This window comes from Catharus ustulatus, chromosome 14, assembly GCF_009819885.2.
Source record: "Catharus ustulatus isolate bCatUst1 chromosome 14, bCatUst1.pri.v2, whole genome shotgun sequence".
NCBI classification, from domain to species: domain Eukaryota; kingdom Metazoa; phylum Chordata; class Aves; order Passeriformes; family Turdidae; genus Catharus; species Catharus ustulatus.
The window spans coordinates 5,106,251-5,132,774 of record NC_046234.1 but is presented as its reverse complement, the minus strand read 5'-3'; the positions used below and the strand labels follow the sequence as shown (position 1 = coordinate 5,132,774).

Here is a 26,524-nt window from a genome sequence, read left to right as displayed (position 1 = left end):
CTAGGCATGGATAGAGCCACAGGAGCCCTGACTCATCAGGAGGTGAGGAGAAAGGAAAGGAAAACTCACAGGCTGTCATCAGGGGACAGGCTATCACTGAAGAAGGAACAATTCTGGCTTTCCATCTCTGCAAGCCTGGAGGAAAGAGAAAAAGATTGAGATATGACCAGAGACACCCTAAATGTCTGCTCAGTTCAGCCTACTTGCAGCAGCCCCTGCAAGACTCCTCTCTGGTAGGGTCTCCCACCTAGCCTGCACCAGTCTGCCCCTCTGCACAGGCTCTAGAGAGTTTTGTCTTTCTAAAGACAAAAATACATTGCTGCTCTGGGTGTAAGTCTCTAGAACAAAGAGTTGCTGCTGTGCAGTTGGCTCAGCCTCCTCTCTCACAAGCAAAGGAAAGAGTATGAGAATTCCAGCTTCAGCCTAGGAGCTGAGCTACAAGTACAGGGTCTGTGTACACCTTGGGTCCCCACAGCAAGGGCAGAGGCACTAAAAACCACAAGACAGCAGCAGTGGGAAGCTGGCAAACAGCTCTGGTGAGGACACAGACAGAGCAGAACAAGACACTGAGGGATGTGCCTGCTGAGAATCCACCCAGCAGCTCATACTGGGAAGAGCAGGACAGCACATGGAGGCTGCTGCATCACTGAGACATCTGCTGTCAAATGCATGGTCTTTGCTGCCAATTTACACAGCATCAGCCATGTCCCAGGCAGGTTTGCCTGCCTCTGCAGCATGCTGGGGCAGGTGGAGGGGTCTGTGACTATGTATCTGCCCCAAAGCCCCCCCCACACCCATCAGCATGTTCTGTGCCCCAGCAGGACAGCAGAGCCCTGGTGGTACCTGCTGGCAAAGTGCTCGATCCGGGAGTGTGTGTCAGCATGTGGTAACATCGGGGAGGAGGCTGGGCTGCAAGAGATGCACACTGATCAGCAGGGCTTGGGAGATACTGATCTCACCTGGCTGCAAAGAGCCAGGGACAGGCTGGAGAGGGAGACTGAAACCTCTGTGCCTTCCAGAACAAGGTGTCAGATCACCCCCAGAGCAAGTGCTCCTCCAGCCCTCCCCCAGGAGCCCTGGGGAGCTGAGATGCTCTTTCCATCCACAGAACCCATGTCTCATTCTGGGCCAAAAGACAGAAACCAGGGCACAGCCAACTCACGTCTCAGAGAAGTCAGCCTCGAGCACAGACTGGACGGGCAGGTAACCTCTCTGTGGGTGCTTGCTGAAGTACTGCTTGGACCGAAACTTGTTCTTCAGTGTCGTGGCAAAGTCTCTCATGTTCTCACTGGATGTGGTCTGCAGAGACACAAATATGACAAAGGTGCTGTTTAATGAAAAGTGGGGACCACAGCTCGGCACCCACAATAAGATATCCCCTCAGGCTGGGCATGAGCTCCATGGGGGAAGAGGTAGATAAAACTGAGGGAGCAAAGAGGGCACACAGCAGCTCTGTGAGCCTGTCATGGGGACCATGCATCCTGGTCACCATGAGCCCCAGAACAGCAGGGACACAGGCAGCCTCCAGTATGCAGAGGGTGCAAAACTGCACAAGTGATCTACTCGTGGGGCTGCACCAGCCTAAACATCACAAGGCTGCTGCCATTAGCAGGCCCTGCTCTGAGCCAGGGCTGTCCCAGCCCAGCCCAGCTCCATACCGGGGTGTAGTACTCCATGATGGGGTAGTGCAGCTTGTTGCCCTTGCTGGCTCGCCCGGTGAGGAAGCAGGTCTGGCAGATATCCACATTGAACTGCTTCAGGCTCCGATACCTGGAGAGGTCAAGAGGCCATAGGGAAGCAGTGGAAGTCATCAAAACACGTGTTTAAAGCCTGAGAAGAGGTCAGTGGAGCGGACAGAGGTGGCCTGTGTTGCTCTAACACCCCAGTGAAACCCCCAGTGCTGATGGCTGAAGTCCTCAGAAGAGAACTCTGCTCCTTCCCCTTAGCAAGCACCTGCCCTGCCCTGCCAGAAACACTGCTGGTTGCAGAGCTCCAGGTTCCCCAAGAGCACAGAGCAAACTCAGCTCTCTCCTGCAGGACACCATACACTCACTTTGGGGCCAGGGTCCCATATGACAACCCTTACCTGAAGCCCTTGATGGGGCACTGCCGGCACACGGAGCACTTGGTCTGGTGCTTCACCTGCTCGGCCATGGTCACCCTGTGCAGCACCGCCAGCCACACCATGGACTGTGGCTCCAGGTTGGCCCACTCCAGGAACTGGGATGCCTCAATGGCAGACTTCCCATTACTCTGGGGACAGAGAGGAAGGAGCTGCTCAGAGAGCTGGGACCCAGCTGCAGTGGGGTACAGATCCCCAGCACAGTGCTGCAGAGGGATGGGAGCCAGGCCCTGCACTCACAAAGCGGAAGCAGCTGCGGATGCTGGGCTCCACATTGCTGCCCCCAAACGCTGCCACCTCCCCCAGCTGGCGTGGGACCTGGATGGCCTCGTGGAGCAGGACGCCGAGGTGCCGCTGGTCACACAGTCCCCCGGCGTTGGCCACTTGGCTGAAGAGATCTGCGGGCACGACAGACACAGCTGGCACCCCAGCACCAGGGGAGCAGCGTGGGGGTCACACCAGGGACCCCGCTGAGCACTACAAGGTCTCTTAAAGCTAAACAGTCCAATAGGGAAATAACACCTATATTATTTGTACTTTTAACCCAATGACTAAATTCCCGTGACTCTCAGTGCAGCACTGACTGTCCAACCAGAAACTGCTGCCTGAAACCATGAAGAAGGAAGATGAGCACAGAAAGAGACACCACCCAAATTCCTCCTTCTTGTCCCATACCCATTACTATATTACAAAAACCCTTCACCATGTGAAAACACACACTTCTATTTAACTGCACACCTGTGATTTTAACTCCATCACTCAAATTTGGAGCCTTCTCCAAGGCCTCAGGTCCAAAGCAGTGCTCTGCAGGGAGTCAGTGCCAGAAAGCACAGAAAGCTCCAAACCCCAGGTTTCTGGGATCCAACAAACTGCCTCCAGCAGAGAGCTCCAGTAAGAGGAAAAACCTGAGCTATGATTAAATAACCCTCACCAATATCCTTCCAGCTCCTAATAACCAGTTTAGCGTCTTCTTCAGACAGGGGTTACATACATCATTTATTAAAAGGCCCCAGCTAGCCTGTCCTCTATGAACCAGCCCAATCCCTTTATTTAACCCCTTGGTACTCCCTATGCTACACAACATTCCCCTCCACAATATTCCATGGTTAAAATGCAGTGAGGAAACCAATTTGCCTGAAACCTACTTCCCCCCAGCCATGCACCCCCTGGTATTTTCCTTCTGGAAAGCATTGGATAATTTTCCTGTGTGCTTTCTCTGCACTGTTCCTTTCAGTGCCATGCAAGCAAGATCACTGCAGCACCAGTCAGTCTACAAAAACACCTCCTAATTTCGGTGGCGTAGGCCCAGGGAGGGAGGGAGAGGTGATGATGCAAGCAGCTTAGTCACTGCAGAGAAGCTGTTTCTTTGCTCTTCCTGGGCAAAGAAGGTCTAAGCCAGGAAACAAAACCCCTCCTGTTTTCCCGAGGTGAATTCACACCAGGCTCCAGGGGAGGGAGACAAGGGACTCACACTGGAACTTCTCCTTGACCTCTGTCCCGCACAGACACGCGATGCCCGTCTTGAAGGAGAGAGCCCTCATCTTCCCGCTGCGGCCACTGCAAGATATGCACAGGCTGGCAAATGTCTCAGAGTGGGGTTTTTTGGCAAGGGGGGGCCATCAAGGCAAGCACACTCCCTCCCTAGCAGCCAGATCCTCTCTGCAGCACTGCCAGCTGGAAGAGCAGCACAGAGGTTTCCTCCCAAGCACGGCAGCCCCACAGCTTGGGGGACACTGAAGGAGAGGCACCTGTCAAAGACGTTCAGCAGCCAGTTGAGGCTCATGTCCACGCAGAGGGGCACATTGACCAGGATGCCCCGCTCCTCCTCCAGCCGCTCGTAGAGGGCGGTCAGGCAGTGGATGACCTCCACCACGTCCATCGCCCGGTCACTGGGCTGCAGGTCGTGCTCATTGAAGATTTCCAAAGCCGTGGCCAGGGTGACCATGTCCACTGCACAGAAAGCACAGGGATCAGAGGGAAAGAGGGGAAATTAGAGAGACGAGAACCAAGAGAAGAGAGATGCAGTCCTGCCCTAACCTGGTGCAGTGTTAGTCCCACTGTGTTGGGAAAAATGCTGGTAGGATGGGTGCAGCTCCTGGAATTTCTCTCCTGCCTGTAAGTGTCTCCCAAAATACTACATCTCCACCTTTAGCCACCATTCTCTGTGACCTTCCTTCCTCATTGCTGTGTCCATGGCCATGAAAATGCTACCCATGGAAGGCTCTGTGCAGAGCCCAGTGCTGCCTCTCTGCACGTGCCAGGTCCTGTGGGGAGGTGAGGGGGCACAGATCCACACAGTCCCAATAAATAACTACCCAGAGATGGATCAGTCCTGTTTCCAGCTCTGACTGGGTAAGGGAGTTAAGGCACAAACCCAAAACAGGGCTAGGACAGTGTGAGCTGCCCTGGCTGCTCTGCTTTCACGTTTCTGTGGCTGCAGGTTGTACATGCTACCGTGTTAGCAACCAGCAATATTTCTTTCCTGAAATTCTTTCCATCTTTGAGACCATTTATATTCACAGTACTCAGGGGATTGTGTGCCTTTTCCACGCTGTAACTTCACTCTGTAGAAAAATCCTCCCTTCTCCTGTCAAAGCTGCTACACTTGCACTGGGAAGCCCCAGTTTGTGTGCCAGGGAGTATCGCTCCTGCCCACCCTCGTGTCCACACTGCCCACGACTGCATATGGCTCTGATCTATCCCTCACTGCCTCTTTCCTACACAGCCACTCCACCAAACTTCTCACTATGGGAAAGCTGCCTTGGCAACCTCCTTGCCCTTCTCTTGAGTATACCTTGAATAAGGAGCACTTATTCAAGTAATTTCTGGGATGGAAAGAAGGTGACAGTGCAGTATGTGAGATGTAAGAGATGCACAAGCAGCACACAGGAGGGCTCTCCTTTGCTCTTCACCCTTGTTTCCTCTCCACACCTTCCCTGCTGCTGCATGGACACCTAACAGAGAGGCCAAAGCCAACTGCTGCTTTCTTTCATTTGCATTACATCATCCCTGAATGTCCCTGGGTACAGGACAGCCTGATCACCACAGTGTTATGAAAATGCTTCACATCCAGGGTTTGACTCTCTTGAGAACCCAACCTCCTCTTACCCTGACTCATTGCCTTCTTCCAGTCCTTTCACAGGATGTCAAGGAGCACACCTGGGACCCCACTGCTGCCTGGCTGTCCCTCCTTCCCTTAATGAATAATTATTTCAGGAGAAGGGCTTCCCTCAGCCTGCTGCTGCTTAATTTTGACAGAGCCTTAGGTGAGAGACTTTGTCAAGAGCTCTGAACAGCCAAGGATGCTGCATCTATCAGATTCCCATCTGCCTGCTTTCCAGTTCCAACAGAAACTCCTCAGCAGTTTCCAGGGAGCAGCTACCTCTTGGAGAGATGTTTGAACTCCTGCTGTATCATATTCACCTGACTATTAATCCTCCAGTTTCCACCAAGAGTGCAGAAGTCAGGTTTATTGGCTCCCTTCCTCCTCTTTAAGCATTGAAACCCTCTCTGTCCCTGCCAGTGAGGCTGGTTTCATCTCTCAGTTGCATCCACGCCTCCTCCATGCTCCTTTGGAGCTGCTTGGTGAGCTCCTGCCTGATCCCACAGCTTTGTAACCCTGAGCTGGACCACTTTGTTGTCATATCCCTTTGGATAACACCTGCCCTTGGGTCATTTCCATCCCAAGCCTGTAAAGAAAGTCTCTGACACAGACTGGTAGATTTGCTCAGTTTCCCAGGCTGATTTCTCGTCTCAGCTACCTGTCCCCTGGTGCCTCCTGCCTTTGATGTGCTGATAAAAGCTTGTGTTAGTTTAATGCCTTCACTGAGGGAGAGCCAGCAGGAGGGAAACCCTTCCCACACTCACATCGAAGGGCTTTTTGCACCCGCCGCAGCTTCATGGCCGTGCGATACGCCGAGAACTTGATGTTGTTCAAATCCGCTGCAGTGATACACAAAAACAAGAATAAAACCACAGCACAACATCCTTATCTCCAGGGCAGGAAGCAGCAGTTGCAGCTGTCAGACCCCAGCCTCACCAGAGCACACACAGGGGAGTGAGGAGCAGAGCCTGGCAGGGGTCACACCCCACTGCTTTGGGGGACCCTGTGCCACAGAGGGGAGCAGGGGGCCTGGGGGACTCTCACATGCACCCCATGCTGCAAAAAGGCAAATACTACTCAAATAGTTCTGTGACAGCCTCCTTACCCAGCGTCTGGTACAGCTCTGTCATCTTTGGGTGGTCCCAGCACGTTGTCTGGGCCTGGTGGCTGGAAGCAAAATAGATGGAGACCAGGAGTCAATCTGGTAACCAAAAGCTGCCATGAAAGATTAAAAAAAGGACCTGGCCAGCGCTGGGAGCAAGTGTTTGAGTGTCAGCAGACACTGCTACATCCCACTGAGCACACTCCCCAGCCACAGCAGCATGAAGGATGCCCACAGTAGGATATCCGCACTTGCTGCCAGCTCACTCTCCTTCCAGCTGGGGCTTCCCTCATCCTGGGCATCCCAGCAGGCAGGGAAAGCCTGGATCTGCCAGCCTGAGGAAGACCTGCTTCACTGGAGGTGAGCTCTCACTCCAGTCTGTTCACTGCCCCTCTCCCCAAATTGGTGACAATTCCTGATCCCACCAGGCCAGAGAAGACCTCGGGCTGTGTCTGGGAACACTCACTTGATGTAGTATGGCACTTTGTTGGGGGAAATGGCTCGCTCCCAGGGGACCTGGACAGAGGCTGCAAGGAGAGAAACACGTGTCAGATCAACACCAACTGCTCCTCTAAGCTGATGTAGTTTCTGATGCCAGCACAGCAGGACTGTGCCAACAGGTGGGTGCCCCTGAGAAGGCCATGTCTTCCCAAATCAGTAGCTGGAGGTGTTGGTGCAGGCAAGGGGATGCTGCCTATAAAAAAAGGCTCAAGACTGCTGGTTTTGTTAGAGACATCTTGCCTCTTGAGCCAGGGGCTTTGCATCTGGCTGAGCTCAGAACTCAGGAAGAGACATTTCCTGATGGTTTTGATGATGCCCAAGGGAACCTTGTGGTCACCAGTGGGCAGGGCTCATAGCAGATGAGGTTTGGGCACATAGACACAGCACTGCCTGTTATGACCACACTCAGACACCCAGAACATCTGTTGTTCCTGTTATTCCTGCTCTGTGTGCCAGCTGCAATATCTTGGGAAGATGAGGATTCATCCCACACCAGCTGCCTGCCACCCTATGTTATATAGAGGGTAGAAGCCATGGCATGACCCTCAGTTATTTTCCTTTTTCACAGGTAGCATATCAATTCCAGCAACTGGAAAAGTCATTCTTCCTTTCAGACAGGAATACACAGTCTGCAGAGAAGCACAGGCCAACAAATCCCACTGACATCCAACTCAGCATTTCCAAGGATGGACCCCAGGCTCTGGAGCACAACCTGCTGCCCACCCTTTTCTGAGGACTGTCAGCCAACAGCTCTGATCTTAAAAACAGCATCCCTCTGCCTTGCCATATGAATGAAAACCTCCTGAAAAGGCACATTTTTTGCCACCAAATAATTAACACAGGGTATGAGGGACTGCCTTTTCCTGCCATCTGTTGTCTTGCTCTGAGGCTGACACAGTCCCAGTGTCCCCTGGAGCTGCTGCTGTGAGTGTCACAGCTCTGTGCTCTGAAGGGAAGCCACACTCACGTACCACCCGCAAGGTGAGGCAGCACAATGGTGGTTTTGGAGATGCCTCCTGCTTTGGCTCCCGTGCACCAGGCACCAGCCTGGGCACTTTTCCAGCCTCAGGCATGGCTCTGGGCTCAGCAACAGGACTTTGCACCCTGTTTTCCTGTGACCAGCCCAGGCTGCTCTGCAGAGGCAACCTCATGGCAGAAGCCAGGGGGATCCACTCACGTACAGGAGAGGAAGTGCTGGGAGCCTGGTCCAAAGTCCCGGTGGGCATCTTGGAGCTGCTTCAGGCGTTCGTTTATGGAGGCCTGGAGAAATGAAAAATAATTCACTGGCAGCCCAACAGGCATTTCGGATTGATGACCCATTCAGGAAAGCTTGTGGGTGGACTCAGATATGCCCCAGCACACAGATGCTCTTCTTTCCTCTCCTACTTGGTGTTTGTGTCCTCCTCCAGCTTGCTAAACCCTCTACACCTCCTCCCACAGGCTGAGGCAGCACAGGCACATCTCCAGCTCACCTGTATCCACACTCCTACAGATATCAAAGCAGTCACAGCTGGTACTGACCCCCCCTACCAACACATCCTTATTCTTCCTTTGTTCCTCTCACTGCCTTTTACTGACAAAGATCTCTGCAGATTTACCAGACTCTTTCCTCACACTGAACTGATGCTCTTCTCTTCCAGGAACACCAGCTATAACATCCTGCTGTGCCAAACCTTGCTTTATCATCCTTGAAGCTCAGCAGTGCCAGCCCTTTCCAGCATCCTCCTGCTCATGGTTTATTTGCAGTGCTTGCTCCTGACTCCTTCCCACCTGCAGCTGTTTCCAGCGGGTGTTGATCTGCTCCAGGGTGCGGGAATTCTCCATGCACAGGTGGACATCTGAAATGGCAAGCTGATGTGCAAGATCATTGACCACTTTCACCCCATCCTTCATGGGGGAGAGCTCCTCTTTGAACAGCTGGATCCAATGCCCAGAGACACAGGCACAGAGCAGGGGAAAAAAGGAAAGAAGCAGGTGAGTAGACAGGACTTGGATGTGTTTCCTTTGCTGCAAGCTAGGGTGGGCTAGTGGCTGCCAAGCCACTGCTGACTGACCCTCCCACAGGGTATTTTAGCAGAGGAAAAAATACCCAACAAACTAACCAGGCTGCAGATTACTCCTGATAAATGGAAAGGGGACAACGACCCAACTGTGCTGAGCCACTGTACCTGTGTCAGGTCTGTGCCATGACAAGGAATTCAGCATGGCCAGTTCTCCAGGACACTGCTGGCCAAAACCTCCCTCACAAAGCAGGGGGGCTGTGGGAAGGAGGCCTTAGCCCTGAGATCCCAGGTAATGAGGCTGCCTTGGACTGAGCAGTCCATGGGAGCAGCTCTGTCCTCCTGGGACGCAGCATTTCATCACCTCCATGGCCAAGGCTGGAGCCTTCTCAGAGCCAGAAGTGTTGAATCCCACAAACCTGGGGTTTTTGAGCTTTCTGTGCTTTCTGGCACTGACCCCCTGCAGAACACTGCTTTGGACCTGAGCCCTTGGAGAAGGCTCCAAATTTGAGTGATGGAGTTAAAATCACAGGTGTGCAGTTAAATAGAAGTGTGTGTTTTCACATGGTGAAGGGTTTTAAATTTGAGGTTTTTGTAATATAGTAATGGGTATGGGACAAGATGGAGGAATTTGGGTGGTGTCTCTTTCTGTGCTCATCTTCCTTCTTTATGGTTTCAGGCAGCAGTTTCTGGTTGGTCAGTTAGTGCTGCACTGAGGGTCACGGGAATTTAGTTATTGGGTTAAAAGTACAAATAATATAGGTGTTATTTCTCTATTGGACTGTTTAGCTTTAAGAGACCTTGCAGCTAGCTGGATTAATCTCTATTTTGCTCGATTCTAGCTGGTGGCTAGAAGTGTTGCAGAACTTTCTGTACTTTTAATATTATTTAATAAACAACCAAGCCCTAACACAAAAAAAATCCATTTCCTCCATGTGTTTTTTAACCCTAGCTCTAAGTGAAAACCAAAGAATCTCCAAACAAACCACTAATTAAGTGGTGCAAAACGCCACCACCTTTACACAGAAGTACCTTGGTTGACTGGATGTGCTCTGGCAAGGAGTCAATGAAGAGGTCCCCGATGGGTTCCCAGGTCTCCCGCACGCTTTCAGCCTGGTCCAGGGTGGTGCTGAGCTCTTCCATAGCCCCTTTAATCTCCAGCAGCTGCTCCAGGGTCCGCTCAATGTGGCGATGCTGGTCCACACAGCGGGCCGTGAGCTTCTCCCACAGCTCGCTGGCCACGTTGGCCTGCTTCCAGACAAAGCGGCTGATGTTCTGGATCCGGTGCCGGGGAGACACATCTGGGAGGCAAAGCAGGAAGGGAACAGGCAGCCAAAATGAGAGCCCAGCCCAGAGAGAGTAGGGAAAGGAATGGAGGGAGGACTGGGAAATGAGAGAGGAAAAAAATCTAGGGAAGATAGGAAGGAAAATAAGTAATAACAGTATCCATATGTGTACCAGCTCTTCTAGGTATCCAGCCTCGATGCCTTTTAAAAACCCACCCCAGAGCACATCTGGTGCTGCCTCATGAGGTGCCCCACAATGGACTGCACCCAAAGCCTCTGCCTTTTCCTGGACAGTGGCAGTGCTCTGTGCCAGCCTGACCTTTGGCCAAAGGACTGGGCACAGCCGGGCACGGTGGCGTGAGGCCGAGCTCTGATGTGCTGCTTTGTGCCACAGCAGCCACCTCCACTCCACCCACTCCGGCCAGCCCAGCAGGAGCTGTGAAACCAGAGAACAAAAAAAAGGGAGCTTCACAGACCTTTGCTTTCCAAAGTTGGTTCTTCTAATTCCTCAAATGGGTGCTGGGAAAGGAAAGCCTGTGCTGACTCCAGGACAGAGTAGATGTATGGTCCCCGAGACTTCACTTCTTCCATGAAAGCCTGGAGAGCAGAGCACAGAGATGAGACAGGATGCTGACACAGAAAGGTGTGTCCTGGCTGCCCCCTTGCCAAATACTGCAGTGATTTATTCACCCCAAGGCTCAAACCCACTGGAGGTGATGTCTTAAGTCTTAACTTCCATATTTTTCAGATCCTGTACTGCACTGGTGTGTGACTCTGAACTCCACATAAAATGTTACAAGTTCTCCTCCCAGCTCAGTCAGACAAAACAATTCTTTCCCAGCCCCAGAACCAAGGACACTGCTGCAGCTCCAGCTCCAAAAAGTGCAAACAGCAGCGAATTGAGGAGAGAATCTGGGAGGGTGGGACTGCAGAACCTGGAGCTGGAATTGGACAATGAACCCCAAGATGGAAATGGACCAAAACTTTAAAAAGTGTGAAAACTCATGACTTGGGGCCCATCTTGAGTGGAACCACAGCCAGGATCTTGTAGTGCCCACGGTGAATCCTGTGAAGGCCTTTTAATAAATACCTACTTTATTCCTTTAACTCTCTCTAGCTCTGTTCCAGGTAGCTTCTCCAGGCATCAGAGGCAGAGGGAAGTCAGCATTAAGAGAAATATTTTTGCAGTTCAGGGAAGGAATGACCATGTGCCAGAAGGTGGCTCCTGCAGAGGTTTGGCCTGAAGCATTGTTGGAGTGGGGAGACAGAACAGCAAGCCCAGAATGGTGTGTTGAGCCAGGGCTGAACAAGAGGAGCTGTTTTATTTGTGGTGCTTTCAGAGGCACAGCTTGGAGATGCTCTTCCCTTGTGCAGCGAGAGCACGGCCACGCTAACAATCCTCCCAGCAGCTGCTCAGCAACAGGTCCAGCTGCTGCAGGAGCAAGGAGAAGAACAGCAGGATGCCCCAAAGCAGCACATCTGCCAGGGAAGACTTCAGAGGCACGCTGGTTTAATGTGTCCTCTCCTCCCCTCCAACCTTGGCTCCCACACCAGTGCTATCTGCTGTGCCAGGGAAGCTCCAGCAAGGATGAGGGATAGCAGCAGTAAACATTTTATTATTGTTTTCAAGGTAAAAACAACTAAAGCCCAACAGCCACTAGCAGTGAAAAGAAAATGCTGTGAAACGTGGGAGCAGGAAACTCTGATCTGCCTGGGTGTACCACAGTTTCAGACATGATAAGGTGTTCCTGCAGGCATCACTCATGTCCCAGCCACAGCACTGTCCCTAGACCAAGCAGCCTTCTCAGGCTCCAGGATCCCAAGAGCAGAGGCCAGTGAGAGGTAGGACATGGGAAGCCCCTGCAAAGGACAGGGTTCACTACCAGCTGCAGGTGACTTGAGGCTGTAATGCAGGTTTATTGTCTAAAGCCAGATGGGCTCTGCCTTTTCTCAGGAAGCAGAGATGGACACACTGAAGGCCTGGCTGTGTCATGGGCAGTGACATGAGGCAGGGGTCCCAGGCAGGGCTGCCCACCCACAGCCCGTCCCAGCAGTGAGCAGGGCAGCATGAGGAACGCACCGCGTGTGTCTCCTTCTCCTGCTGCACCAGGAGAACATCGCCCCGCAGGGGCAGCTGTGCCGACAGCTCCTCATCCTTCTGCCCCAGCCAGTCAATGATCTCCTGGAGAGGCACCTGCAGCTTCCCACTGTGGTCAGAGAAGGCCTCCAGCCGAGCCCTGGCAGGAGAGCAAGGACAGTGAGATGACAGACAGACGGACAGACAGGAGAGGAGCAGGTTTCCTGAGGAGGGGAAGCACAGCACCATGGCTGGGTGCTGACCCCCAGGACCCCCTCAGGCACTGGCAGCACCCCTTAGCATGGGCTGTGCATGACCCCCAGCCAGCAGAGAGGCTGCACTGCCAGGTGGGGTGAGGCATGGAGGCACTGGGGACAAACACCAGAAGCTATTCCTCACCCTGGAGCCAGAATAGAGGACAGCCATTCTGTGTTTGCCTGTGGGTCAGAACTGCTCTGGCTAGCAAGGGGGGCTTGGAATGGCATTTACATGTCTGGGCTGCTTCCAGGAGCCTTGGATCAGGGCAGAAGACAATTAACACGCCCCAGTTAAGCTCTCTGTCATGCTGGCTGAGGAGCTGCAAACTCTAACAGTCTGGAAGGCATGTCCACCTCATGCAGTGGAGAGGGCTCCCAGCAAAGGGACAGGCACAGAGGAGGTGGAGGCAAAGCCATGGGGCAAAACCAGACAACTGCAGAGGTGGCAAAGGATAGAGAGAGCAAGCAGGAGTAAAGGAGGGGAGGGAGGAGAGGACAGGATGGGTAGAAATGGAGGAGATGCTTTCCAGCAAAAGGAGATTCAAAAGTCTGTGGACCAGAGGGGGAGCTGAGCCAAGGTCACTGAATTCATGTGGCTCATCAAGCAGAGAAGTTCAAAAACCTCTGACAATCACAAGCAGCAGGCAAGGCTGGAAGGCCAGGCCAGCCTGGAGCTTGCTCCAGGCAGGACTCTTACCGAAGGCTGTGGGATTTCTTTTTGATCTCGTTCCAGCAAAGATTCATCTCCAGAGGGGCCTGGGGCCCGGCAGCACTGCTTGGAGCCCGGGGGGTCACACACGAAGGTCCTGGACCATCCTGTGAGGCTTCAGCCTGGGCAGAAACAGAACCATGCTGCATCCAGAGACTGCTGCCTGGTGCTTTGGGAACTTGCTTGGGGACACCCATCTGTAAAGGTCTGTCTGAAGATTGCCTGATCTGCCTCACGACCATCAAAATGACTCTGGGGCCCTGGGACCTCACCACTCGCTTTGGACAAGAGTTGCTGGCCTGGCTAAGGTGGCTGCTTGCCAAGGGGCTGTGTGCAGGTTGTGCTGTGCTGTCACAATACACTGAGTTCAGGCAAGGTACGGGCTGGAGGAGCTGTACTTTCTGCACCTGCTTCCCAGAGCGACAGGCCCCACACACAATAGCTCATAAATCTCCCTGCCTTTTGCCCAGAGGCCACTTGCCTTGGAAAAGGACTATAAAATTATTACTTTCTGAAGAGACTTTTGAGATCTCTTTCTCTCCACGGATGGAAGATGACATCCCATCTGTTGGTAGCTATTCCCTCTATTCTCTCTCTCTCTCTCCCTTTTTTACTTCGTTTCCCTATTCTCTCTCTCTCTCCTATCCTAAACTAAGCTGTTGGCACTCAATAAACTGCATTGCTGCTTGTTGCTGAATAAAACTTTAGTCTCCTGCTGTTTGTCTTTTGCACCCTGGGTCAAAGGAACCATCACGACCCCCTGCTCACATTGAGTGGACTGTGACACCATCCCACTCTGCCCTAACCCTGACTGGTTTTTCAGCTCTCAAGAGGGCTGCCCTGTTCCTTAAGTGGTCTGTTAGCAGCTCCCAGGAAACTCCTGGCTGTTTCTGGAAGAAGGATGCAGTGCCAGCTCCAGCAGCACTAAGAGCAAAGGTTGAAGGCAGGGCTTACTGCACAGCTCCTGCTCTCCTCAGTTATCCAGCAATGAGCTTATCTCACTGAGAGCTGTTAAGCCAGAGCTGGTCCTTATGTGTCACAGTGCCTGCAGGGCTAATGATGATTTTTCCCATGTTATACAGAGCTACTGTGCTTCGAGAGGAGGCTGATCCTGCTGTTCCTAGGGACCAAAGGGATCTGCCAACATCCTTTTTGCCATCCCCAATGCTGGGACTTGCCACCTGCTCCTCTACAGAGGCTCCAGGATATTCCCTGCCTGCACGGCAAATCTGAGAAGCCACTTCTCCTCCACAGATGCTGCTTCTCCTCCGCAGCTCTCCAGAACGAGCAGCCGTGGGAAGGGTGCTGCAAAAGGCCATGGAAGGAAGACAGCAAATCCTAACCCAGCCACACAAGGGAAGCACATCCAGCTGGAAAAACTGGGTTCCGATCCCTGGACAACAAATTCTTGTTGGAATCCTCTCCTGAGCATTTACCACTGTATCATGCCTCTGCTCACAATGCACTGTGCTGCACGTGCTGGTGACAGCAACACACAGGATCAGAAACCCTTCACACATAACTCAGAGAGAGGGGATTTTCTCTCCAAAAACCACAGTTTGTTGAGCAAAACACATGGACACTTTCCCATAAGTGAGACATCAATGAGCTGTGTTGGAGAAATGGCAGCATTTCGATTGAATGCTGCTTTGATATTAGAGCTCGCTTGAGATAATTATCCCCAGGTGCTTAATCAACCATAATTAAATGTGTTAGTACTTTCTAAACAGCATACAACAGGCCAGATAAGGGCAGCTGCCTCTAGGGGAAAAGCAGCAGCTCTTTCAAGGGGAATGTGTAGCTACTTGTCACTTGTGCTGTCCAAGGGCTCGTGGAGGTGTCTGGAGAAGCGATTCAGCCAAGCCGAGGAAAACAACAGGCAGGAGAAAACAACCAGACAAGGAATTTGGCTGCACAGCTAAAAATACCCCCTCCACACCAGTTCTCAGAGAAAAATCCAATGATCGCCAAGACTGGTGCTAAGTTTGATTCATCTAAAAACATCTAACAGGCTGTTCTCTGCCCCCCCATCCTGCCACTCCAGAAACACCACGAAAACAGAGAAAACCATCACCCACAGAGTTCACAGGATTCTTGGGGCCACGAATAATGATCCACTCAAGCTAAAACTGCTGCTTGCACATAGGAAAATCAATACACTGCATGTGCAGGAGCTCATGGCACTGAAGTAGGTCAGTCCCAGGGCACTGCCAGGGAATGCTCCAGCCCTCCCCTCTATCCCAGGGGATGCCAAAGGAAAGGACCAGCTCTACCCGGGTGCAGGCTCTGCAGACAGCACAGTACTCCCAGCCTTATTAAATAAGTTAAAAGCCCACCATGCCTGCAACTCCCAAGCCCCGTAGATAATCACATAGCCGTGACCAAGCAGAGAGCAGGTGCTGAACATCTGCTTCCCTAGGACAAAACCCCTGCAAGCGAGCAGAGGGAGAAATAAGTGCTTTCCCTCTGGCATCCCCTCAGCATCCCTTCCCCAGAGCCCCGACCCGCCTCCACCCCGGAGCAGGTTTATTTTCGGGCGCAGAACACTCACGCAGGCTGTGGCAAGCGCATCCCAGACGTGCCCCGGGCTCCGCCGGAGGAGCGGGCATCCCTCCGGCCCCGCCGGGCGCACCCAGCAGGGCAGGGGAAGGCTCTGGGTGCCCGGAGAGCTGGGCACTGACCCCCCAGGAATGTGCAGGGGGGCGGCCTCACAGCCAGCCTCAATCCCAGCTTTGTCCAGCGGCATTCCAGCAGCCTCCGACCTGCCTCAACCCCCTGGCTGCCCTCAAAGCACAAGGCGGGCAGAGATCTGCCCCGCTGCAGGGCAACCCCCGTGGGCCATCAGGTGTGTGCAGGGTCAGTGCTCTGGGCACTGGGGAAAATCCATCCCTGTGAGGGCAGGGCGAAGGGGATGTGCTGGGATGACCAGTAGAGACCTTGGCTCAGATGCTGGAGCACATACAGGGGCGTTTGCCAGGGAAGGGATTTATCCAGGAAATCATTCCATCAAGCCTCAGTGACCCAGAAGGTCAATGGATCTTGAGATCTAATCCCAAAAAAACTCAAAGGTGCCCTTGTTGTCCCCCACATGCCCCAGTACATTGTTGGGTACCAGCAGATGTTCATGCCAGCCTGGACCAAGTGCAAATAGTTTCTTTTTGCCAAAAAGCTCTGGGCTGGCTTCTTGTGTCCCCCACAGTCCTGACGCCCAAAATTTTTATCATGCTCTCTTCCACCTACAGGGAGGGAAAGAAAAGCTCCCAGTATCTCTCCCTCTCTTTCCTGCCTGCACGCACATCTGACGGGTGCTGTCCCTCCCTCTGGGACCAGCACTGCCAGCTCCTCTCTCAGCACCTCCCGGCTCCAACAGATGGGAGAGCAGCTCCCAGACTGGAGGAGGGGGCTTCAGTGAGGCCAGGACACAGCTAAGGACGAGTTATCTGCAGCCTGCCAAGAGCTTTCAGGACTAGCAAGGACAAGAGATGGAGGCTGTTTCCTAGGTGGCCACAGCAGCCCCTTCAGACACTGTCATTAACAGTGCTCCTGCTCCCACTCCCCTCCCAGCAAATCCCACAGGGCTCTGATCCCCTCACAGAGGCTTGGACTGCTCAGGCAGGTCAGGAAGCCTTTTTCCTGCTCAGCTTGTTCTACCCCTCTCCCTCCTCACTTCATTTGCCAGGCTGTTTATCAACCACCCGTGCACTTGCCTGGCAGCAGCATTGTATCAGCCACCCTGGGGCCAAGGAGCCCTGACTCAGCCACCAAGAGCCTCCCCCTGCCTCATTCTTGCATGCTGGAGCTTCTCCAGAGACAGCTCTGCCTTCCTCCTGCAGATCCCAGCTCCCTGAGGCAGAACAGGTCCAGGCTGATGGTCAGCCACAGTAGGGTTCAGCCCTTACTTTTTATGCTTGAAACACAACAAAAAAGGAAAAGGCAGAGCTGGGACCTCATTTGTCCTGGGAAGGACACTACCAGTGCCCAAGGGAATCTTTGGCACTGTCCATCAGTGTCCAGTCAGGTGAGAGGTACCCTGGGGCCAGCAGCTACAGCACAGAGAGATCCACAGCCTGGCAGAGCCCAGGCAGCATTTCCCCACACCAGAGGTGCTAACCCACCTCATGACAGCTCAGTGCAGAGCACAGGCAGCTTTGCAGACAGGTACCAGCACACCTTTCTGTTCCTCACTCTGCTCTGCCATTTACCCTGGAGTCCCCAGAGACCTTCCTGCCCCTCTGGGGAGGAGCCTGGCCTGGGGCTCAGGGAGACGGAGACAAGATCTGTCCCTCAAGATAACTAGATTAGTAAGAGGTCAGATTCCTCCTCTGCCTTACAGCATCCACCAGGGGCTTATTTCCAAGCTCTTCTCTGCAGCCAGGAAGAGCAGAAAACCTACATTTCCACCAAAGCTTACATTCTTCCAAGTTTCCAGGAAAAAAAAGCCCAATCAAATGCATAAGCGTTCTCAACAGTAGCCTCTCATTCTGTACTGTGAAAGAGGCTTGAAATCCAGCTCTGCAGGTTGTCTCTCTTCCCCTACTTTGGGAAACACTTTGCAGCCAGAGTGCCAGAGGAGAGCGCACGCTCTTCGTAAGTGCAGCCAACGGGGGGCTGGAGCTCACAGCCTCCCCTGCCACCAGCAACACAGGCCTGCTTTGCCCCACAGGAATCTGCAAGCTCTGCAAAAAGCTGCCACGAGAAAAGCTCCCAGAGGCAGCTCTTACCTGAGACAGCGGGCGGGCGGTGCTGCTGTGCTGCGCCTGGTCCGGGATGTGCCACTCAGGACATCGTGGGAGGACATGGAGCCATTCCTGCATCACCAGGGGCTGCATCAGAACTGATGCTCATGGGGATGGAGCACCTGAAAAGCAGTGTTAGAGTCCGTGGGTCAGCCTGCACCTCCTCACGAGCTGACCTCCTTCCCAGCTGCCTGGAGCTGCCTCCATGGCTGCTGGAGACTAAAAGGAAGCATTTTAAATTCAATATACTTCTGCTAGTGTTGCAGTCTTGTTCCATCTAAACATCCAACTCTCCTTTTCCACCTGGTTATGCAATTTGTGCTATTGATATGCTGTTAGTAAATCCCATAGATTGTACTGTACTTTTAGAAGGGGCTGAGTTTCTTGAGCTGTACAAGATGCCCGTGGTTCAAAGGAAGGGAGAGAGGATCTCACTGTCATGACCACTATTCTGGTTTTCGTTGAGATAACATTCACTTTCTTCCTAGCAGATGGTACAGTATGGATTTTAATCCAGAGCAATTCATGTTTTGACAGAACAGATATACACCCATAACAGACAACATCTTCAAACATATTTTTTCCTTTTATATTCAGAAGGCAAATTGCCTAGAGCCCCAGCTTCATATATCTCATACTGTGAGCTAGCTTTTTATGAGTTTTTGCTCATTATAAGCTATAAAATTCCCTTCATTATCCCCATTTTTGAACTGCATGACCTATAAAGCCAGTTAGCAGTGGCCCCTTGACTATTCTATAGATCAGAAATGTGACCTCTGGTCAGAGTTCTGCTGGGTTTTGTTGTTTGGACTCTAAATGAGCAAAAATAGGGATTTATTTAATTGCCAGCACCATCTCAGCGTTATGGAAAGCCATGAGAAAAAAAGCTCAGACAAAACTTGGTGACTGCTTTCTTACTTTTAGTAGATAAAAATCACCTGCTCCAGCAGAGAGAGCTCGTGTCTGCGTGGAGATGAAGCTGCTTTCAGGGGAATGAGTGATGCTGATGGGAGAAGGTTTTTGGCTCCTTCACACCCAGCTCGGTTGGACAGCTGAGGGGAATCTTCCTGGCAGGGCAGGAGCAGGCAGCACATCCTGCACTGACAGCAGCCACGCTGGGCAGAGGGTGAGGAGAAATCCCCCTGGCCCTGTGCACTGCCCATCTCTGACACTGCCACATCCCTCACGCCCCTGCCTGAGCTTTCACTGCCTCTCTCCCCTCAATTACACACATTAAGAGATTATCCTGTTATGATTTTTTTTAATCTCTTAGTGATTTTTACAGCCATAATTCTCTCCCTTTCCAGCAGAACAGCCTGTGCTGAGCTCTCCAGCAGGCTGACAATCCAAGGTCTCGTCCTCTCCCCCTCCTGCCCATTAGCACCAATGAACACTGCAGGCTGTGTATCCCTGCTCCTTTCCCCATGCAGGCAGGGGATTATGGGGGGATTATAAAACCTACATTAATAATTATGAATTCCAGGGTCTTCAAAGCCACCCATCCTCTTGGGGCAAATTCACCACACCCAACTCCAAGGGTGCAGATTTCTGACAGAAGGTAATAGAGAGTCATTTGGGCTCTGTTCCTCTGAATGACCTCTGAATGACATTAAATCCAGCTGAGATACAATTGTCAGGGTGTAGAAAGCAATTTTTCCTCAAAGCCTCTAACAGGGGAATGCCACTGAGCTCTTCCCCAGGACTGGGAAATCCATGGCTTTTGCCAGTCAGGTTCTGGGATGCCTCACTGTAGTTGTCATCCTGAGGTGTGGGCTTTTTCTGTGGCACAGTGCAGTGGAACTGCAGTGGTGTGTGCTGGCCAGAGGAGTTCAGCCAGCCCTCCAACACCACACACACAGGGGCTCTCTGCTCTTAGTCCTCCCAGCACAGCCTGGCCCCTTGTTCCTGCCACCAGCACTGCAGAACAGGAGCAATACTGGGAAGGTCAGGAGCTCTGCTCTGACTGCATTTTGCTGAGTGACAGATTTGCAAGCATGGGGCAGATGCAGCTCTGAGACAGGGGTGGGTAACCCTTGTCCTGGAGGTTTCCATGCTCCCTGCCAGCATTGTGGAAATAAGGACAGCCACTGCTGCACCTCCTGAGTGCTGGGCTCCTTGAACTCCTCCAGGGATGGCAAAGCCCATCAGGACACAGATGGCAGAGGGAACTGCCTGTCCAAGGCAGCAGCCACAGACCAAGCTGAGTGCCAAGCAAAGGGCACTGCCCAGCCACGTCCTGTGCAAACCTTGCTGCCACAAACATTAGAGCAGGTTGGAGGGCGGCGGCTCAGCTGCCCTTTGCCACTCTGCAACAGCAAAGACAAAGCTCAGAGGCAGAGAAAACAGATAATGTGGAACTGACTGAGCTGCACAGCAGCCAGCACAAAGGAGGACATTCAGGGGGAGAGAGAGAGAGACAACCAGACGGAGAGGCACGTCTGCAGGCAAGCCAGCAGCTCCATATGACCTCTTGCCAAATTCCCTGCTATTACTGGAACCAAGCAAGGAGAAATGCTCTTGGATCTGCTTTGCTTCTCTGCTGAGGCACACAGAACAGCTCCAGTTCTGGCACTCCTACTTTAGTGCTTCTGTAGAGCTCTGTGTCTGGGCACTGCAGCATGTGGAGCAGAGATTTTGTGGATGCTTCCTGGCTAAATTCCTACTGCCTGATGCCTGTGCTGGTGCAAGAGCCAAACCTGTGATCCACTTTGCCTCTCCCACACCTCCATTCACTTTCTGCACTCTGCTTTAGGTCGATTCTGGAAACCCAGCCAAGGTTCAACATCAGACAAACCAGATTTAAGTGCAGACAACAAAAACTATCATCCCCACAGCCTACTCCAAGCCTCTACTTGAAAAGGAGTTGAGAGATCCTCCTTTGGAGGACTCAGAGAACAATGTGGTCAGGCTGTTCAAACAGATATAAAGTGGGCTTGGTCCCCTGGGCACATTTCTGTGCAGGCAGAACAAACACCAAGACCCAGAACTGAGCAGAATTTCCACAGGTGGACACTGCAAGAAGCAGCTGTAGAGTCACCATGGAGCAGGCACTGGGGAACTGCACTCACACAGCAGAGACAGCAAAGAGGGAAATCTCTTCCACTGATGTCTCCCACCTGATCTTTGCTGGAGGTCCCACTACAGGCACAAAGGTGATCACTGGAGGTCCCACTACAGGCACAAAGGTGATCAGTCCTCAGAAGCATCAGGTACAACCTTGTTACCTGGTGCTCTTTTGCATCCTCCCCCGTGAAAAGCACCCAAAAATTGCCTCTGCTCTCAGTACACCCTAAGAAATGAAGCAGGACATGTTCCACAGTACTGTGTTACAGCTTCCAAATAGTTCAGTACCCAAGCCACTACCAAGATGAAACCTTGATGATCCTATAGTTGAAAAATGAGAAAGCAAAAAATCTGGATGTTACATTTCAACAGCTGAGTGCTTGGGCATTAAAGTGTACTAAAACTACAATAATTTCCTTTTTTCTCTTCCTACATGTACTGTACCTGTTACAAATTCAGCACTGGAGATCCTGTCCTGCTCCCTTCTCTCCAGGCAGTCTGACAAAGGCAGCTGGAATAGCCTTTGCTCAACCAGTTCAGCTTCAGCTCTGCCACACAACTCCCTGCTCCACTCAGGTATCTCTCTGCTCTCTGCTTTACAGAGCTGCTGCAGCAGCATGCCTGGCTGGCTGGAGGCTGTGCCCCAGCTCCTGCAGCACCTCCTCTCCATCCCAGCCCAAAGGAAGGTGACTGCTCACCAACAGTGCACACGGTGCACAGTATTCTCCAATTTTGCTGCTTCTGTTTACAATCCTCTTGACACAAACCCATATCCAAAACTCTCCCAAAAGTTAAGGGAATTCACACTGCAGCTGACCCTCCATGGCTAAAGGAAACCCCCAGGATTAGAAACCTGTCACAGGAAGCAGAGTGTAATGTCAGATGTTGAATTTCCAGCTCTCTACCACATACAACAGCAGCAAACACAACATACAGGTCAAGGGGTCTCTCAATCACACGGTTTATGCTTTGAATTGCTAATTTCCCCCTAAGCATTCTTTCCTGAAACTTTCCACTTCAGGCCTTGGCCTATAAGGAAAAAAATATGGGAACATCTTAAGGCAAGGCAGCTCAGCCTTTATCCCATGAGGAGAGTGGAAATACAAACATGTTCCCTGCTGCTGGAAATGTTAATGACTTTGTTGTTGTTTAACTTACTGTACAGAGAAGTAATAACATTTTAGCTCAGCATGTTCAGTGTCCTTTAAGGGGAAAGGTGGGAGGGCTTGTGGATATTTCAGAGTTCAGCTCCCATGTAGATGCTAACAAAGGCAGCATTCCCAGGCTGACAGACAGCAGGACTCCCTCGGCAGCTTAACAACACATCCTGTTCCAGCAAAAATTGTTTTCTGCACTTGTAAGTAAATAATTTGAGCCTGAGATCGAGGGCCAGATGACCTACTTCCCAAGACCCCACTGGTCAAGGCTTGGTGAGAGAGAAGCAACCTTTGTCCCACTGAAATCAACATAAAAATAACACAGTTCCCTCTCAGAGCGTGGGCCCTTCATCTCCATCTCTTTACAAACCCGGAATAGATACCCAAACACACTCCCACAAAAAAATCATCCAAACATTCTCCTGGTTGTTGTGTGCTCCCTGAAAGGGGACTATCAGCAATCTTCTATATGTGGGAGCATTTCCAACCCCATCACCTGAGGGCTAAAAATCCCAGAAGCCAAAGCTGCCACTGGGCTTCACACTGCACTGCCACCAAAGAAACAGGTCCCCTTTGTTAATTAAAGTGAACGATGCTTCAATTAAGCACCTGTCCATAAGAAGTAACATAAAACCTTTGTACTGAGCAATCAGCACAGAAGATGTGTTATTCACTGAGGGTGGGTGAAGTGGGGACTCTCTAATGAGCTCCTTTCTTAAATGGCCACTTGGACTTTGAGCTCAATACCAAAATGTCATTTTAACTCAATGGATAAACAGGTGCCATACATCTTAATAAGCAAGCAGCCTCCTTTCCCCTGGCTCACTCACTCTCCATTTTCCCAAGCAACAGAATATACACACTCACACAGCCTCAAACTGAAAAATTTCCCCAGTTGGCTTTGCACTAGGAAACTGTGATGATGATGTCCCCACCTCACCAGGTGAGTGTGGGTGTATGCCCACAACTTGGTCATGCAGAACTGACTACCCCTCTCTCTGCTCAAAAATAACTTCAGGGATTTTTTAAAGGAAGATTGAAAAACCTAAATTTCTTTTGCATGTCATTTCAGACTTCCAGCTGGGTTTTAAGTTGCTCTCTCTAAAGCTCACTTTTCCTAGGAACTTTTCCCATCTCTTAGCAGATTAAAGCACTGAAATAATGACTCAAGCAGGCAGAGGACCCAGCTGTGAGCCCACAGCCCCTGCTGGACACAGAGGAGCTGCTGCCTGATGGACCTGACAGACAGAAGGAGCAGAAGGGGAAGCAGCAACCTCCCAAACGGGACAGCAGAACAGGGAGGAAATCACTTGCTTGATGACTGAAAGAAGGTTGCACCAAGCATAAAAATTGAACACATTCCTTCAGAAACGCGGCTCCTGCAGCCCTGAAACCTGCCAATTTAAACCAGTAAAAACCTCAAGCCTTGTCTTTGCCTTTCTCCTCTAAGCACCTGAACTTTCCCTTCCCTGCTGCTGGAAGCAGCAAACAAGTTTTGCTGCATTGTGAAAAGCACATCACCCATTTGCCACGCTGTGTAACTGATCAACAGCAGTGGGAAGAGCACACCCACACTCGGCTGTGATGGCCAAGGTAATGCTGCTGACTCCTGGCTTCCTTGGCACTTTGCTTCTCATTCTCACTGTAAAGCTGGCATCTGATCTCTAAACTGAATACTCTGCCTTGCCTCTAAGGTCATCTTTATTATAAACTCTCTGCCAAAGCACGAGGTTCTCTGGCCTTCTGAGGCCATCAATTTTATGACCAGGCTGTGTGCCCCATGGAGTCACATTTCCTTTCCCTACTTGAGATGTATCAGAATGACCTTATTCTTATGCAAAGGGAAGCAGCAAAGGAAAATAGTATGGAGCTATTTTGGCTCAATTCTGAAAAGATTGGTTTCATCTTCATACACCTATGAAAATGAGGGTTTTTTGAAGGCTGAATTATTTCTGGTCAGTATGTCTTATTTAATGAGACTTATAATTCCCTTTTTATGCTTTTATCATAGACATCCAGGCTAAAGCAGAAGCCTTGAATATATTTCTCAAGACAAAATTATATTGAGAAATTCACCATATGTCGCCAGAACCCAGGACTTTTGTTTGAACCCATTCATTTAATCCCTTCCCTGTCTCACTTTGTTTAGTTTTGCAAGGAGCCACTCCAACCTGAGCAGCCCCATTCACAGTTACACTCCTGCCAGTCTTAGATAGCAGCATTGATCTGTCTCAGGTATTAATCCAGAGACACAATCCTCATCTCATCTCAGCTCCTTCAGTTGACAGAGAGGACCTGAACATCACATCACAGCACCCGCTCCAGCACTTCCCCTCCAAGCGCTCCAGGCACCCACATTCCTGGACACTGCTGCAAAATGAGACTCTGGTCCAGTTCCCTTCCAGAGTGCCACCACATTCCTGCTGTCTCCAGAATCCTGCCTGGACAACTCCCACAGCAGCAGAGAAAGCAGCTTTCAGCACGGGGAGCTGGCAGGGGAGGGTGAGAGATGGCACCAGAGGCACAGTGGGGACATGAGCCACACATGGGTGCCAGGAGAATGGAAACCCTCCCAGCTGGGACCTCACACAGCTTCCTCAACAAGGGCATTGTGGTCAGGCAGGAAAATCCATTAATGATAATAATCAAGCAAGAGATATCACAGGTCCAAGACAGAGAGGTGAGCAGCAGTAGCAGGAGAGGTGTGAGGGACCTTGGATTAGGGCACAAGGAAAACAAAAACTGACAAAAAATTGACTAGACTTTTGGTTTGGTTTTTTTTTTTCCCAGCATTAAAACCCAAAAGACAAAAACACTGGTTTCTCCCAGAGAAAGCATGGCATTTAAGGATGTGGGAGTAATTGCTCCACACCCCTGTCACTGCACGTGGGCAATCTCAGCATTGAAACCCCACAAATACAATGCTGGCACTTCCACCAGTGGACCTCCACAGCTGTGCTGCTGTGCTGGAGGGAAGGCTGAAGGAAACAGGCTGGGACCTGTAATAATCTGTGGCACTAAATCTTGAGAAAGCACAGCCCAGACTGTCCTATCTGCCAGGGAGAGGGAGGCAGAGTGCTGAGCCCTGGGGAGCAGGAAAGGTCCTGGGCTTCCTTCAGGCAATCCTGCAGTCGGTCAGGGGTGCCTGCATCCAGGGGAGGGTCAGTGGTGACAATATGAGCCCTTGGGAGGGGAGGAGAAGGAGGAACGATGAGTGAAAGGAGCTGGGGAGAAGCTGGGGGAGGGGAGGGTGGACCCATAAAGGAGCAAGGCTGGACCGTGCGAGGTAGTGAATGGAAAGGGCAGACCTGGGGCTGTGTGCTGATCCTTGCTTACTACGTGAGGAATGTTTGGGTCCCTGCTGCCTGATCCTCCCAGGAAGATGCTAGAAGGCCACCATGCACCCTGCCCGGAGCAGCCCTCCAGCCCAGGCGGAAGCACCGCCAGGGTAAATGAGCCTTCAGTGTGCAAAGCATCAAAGCCGTGAAACCGGGATGCTGGAGACCGCGGTTCGCCTCGGGAATCCGCATCCCTAACTGGTCCCCAGCCTCTCCTTTGTGGAAGTGATCTTGGTCACCCCTCTCGCTCTCGCCCTGAACCTTTCTTTTCTTCTCCGCAAGTTTCCTCACCCGCACATGCATGGGCAGCGCTGCTGCCAAGGGACACACACACACACGCACACCCCCAAAGAGCGCATTTCCGAGCTTAAACCATCTGTCCAAACATCTCCCCTTTTCCAGCCCAGCCAGGATCCGAGTGGGAAACAAATTTTGTCGTGGCCTACCTGGCGAGTCCGGCAGGTCTGAGCGGCGGGGGCAGCGGGCTCGGGGCTGGCTGTGTGAATCAGCAGAGGAGTCCCTGTCACAGGGATGCATGCTGAGCCTCAGCACCGCTGCTCTCCTCCTCCACCGCCCCGGCTGCTGTGTTGCTATGCAATCACATCACCACGAGCAGCATCTCGCCGAGCCTCCAAAGAGATACCCTTGACTCGGCAAAAAACACAGCGGGCGACAAGGACGAGCCCACCGAGAGCCCGGCCCTTCGGAGAGCCCGGCCGGCGATCGATCCGGAGGAAGGCAACGAGGAGAGTGGGGATGCAAAGACGGGCACGCACGGGAGGAGGAGACAAAATACACATGGAGAGGGGGAAAGAAAAGGGAGGAGGGGAGATGTACAAACACAGCAAACGCCGTGGTCTGACCTCTGGAGACCTGACACGGGCTGCTGGGCTCAGACACGCGTCCCACTGCTCGCCGACATCTCCCACCGCCTCCCGGGGCCGGCGTCTCTCATTTTAGGTTAGATATGGCCACGCTGTGCTGGAAAATGCCAGACACATTCGCCTCCTTCCTTAACCACAGTTTGGGTATCTGACACAAGATTTTATCATTTAGGAATAGTTCGTTTTAAA

General features: G+C 51.9%; 1 protein-coding gene across 1 annotated transcript in view; it reads right to left on the bottom strand.

The window, feature by feature from the left end:
* Positions 1-26,420, bottom strand: part of DRP2 (dystrophin related protein 2) — a 30,973-nt gene extending 4,553 nt beyond the window's left edge. Inside the window, exons 1-19 of the mRNA XM_033072426.2 lie at positions 25,898-26,420; positions 17,879-18,015; positions 13,146-13,279; positions 12,195-12,351; positions 10,591-10,711; positions 9,861-10,129; positions 8,599-8,745; positions 8,010-8,088; positions 6,794-6,854; positions 6,331-6,392; positions 5,990-6,064; positions 3,871-4,072; positions 3,594-3,679; positions 2,363-2,520; positions 2,087-2,253; positions 1,659-1,770; positions 1,163-1,299; positions 844-909; positions 70-135 (exon numbers count right to left, since the gene is read on the bottom strand). Coding sequence (XP_032928317.1) covers positions 70-135; positions 844-909; positions 1,163-1,299; positions 1,659-1,770; positions 2,087-2,253; positions 2,363-2,520; positions 3,594-3,679; positions 3,871-4,072; positions 5,990-6,064; positions 6,331-6,392; positions 6,794-6,854; positions 8,010-8,088; positions 8,599-8,745; positions 9,861-10,129; positions 10,591-10,711; positions 12,195-12,351; positions 13,146-13,279; positions 17,879-17,986 — 2,207 coding nt within the window. The 5' untranslated portion in view covers positions 17,987-18,015; positions 25,898-26,420. The remainder of the gene's footprint in view (positions 1-69; positions 136-843; positions 910-1,162; positions 1,300-1,658; positions 1,771-2,086; positions 2,254-2,362; positions 2,521-3,593; positions 3,680-3,870; positions 4,073-5,989; positions 6,065-6,330; positions 6,393-6,793; positions 6,855-8,009; positions 8,089-8,598; positions 8,746-9,860; positions 10,130-10,590; positions 10,712-12,194; positions 12,352-13,145; positions 13,280-17,878; positions 18,016-25,897) is intronic.
* Between the last annotated feature and the right edge of the window lie 104 nt (positions 26,421-26,524).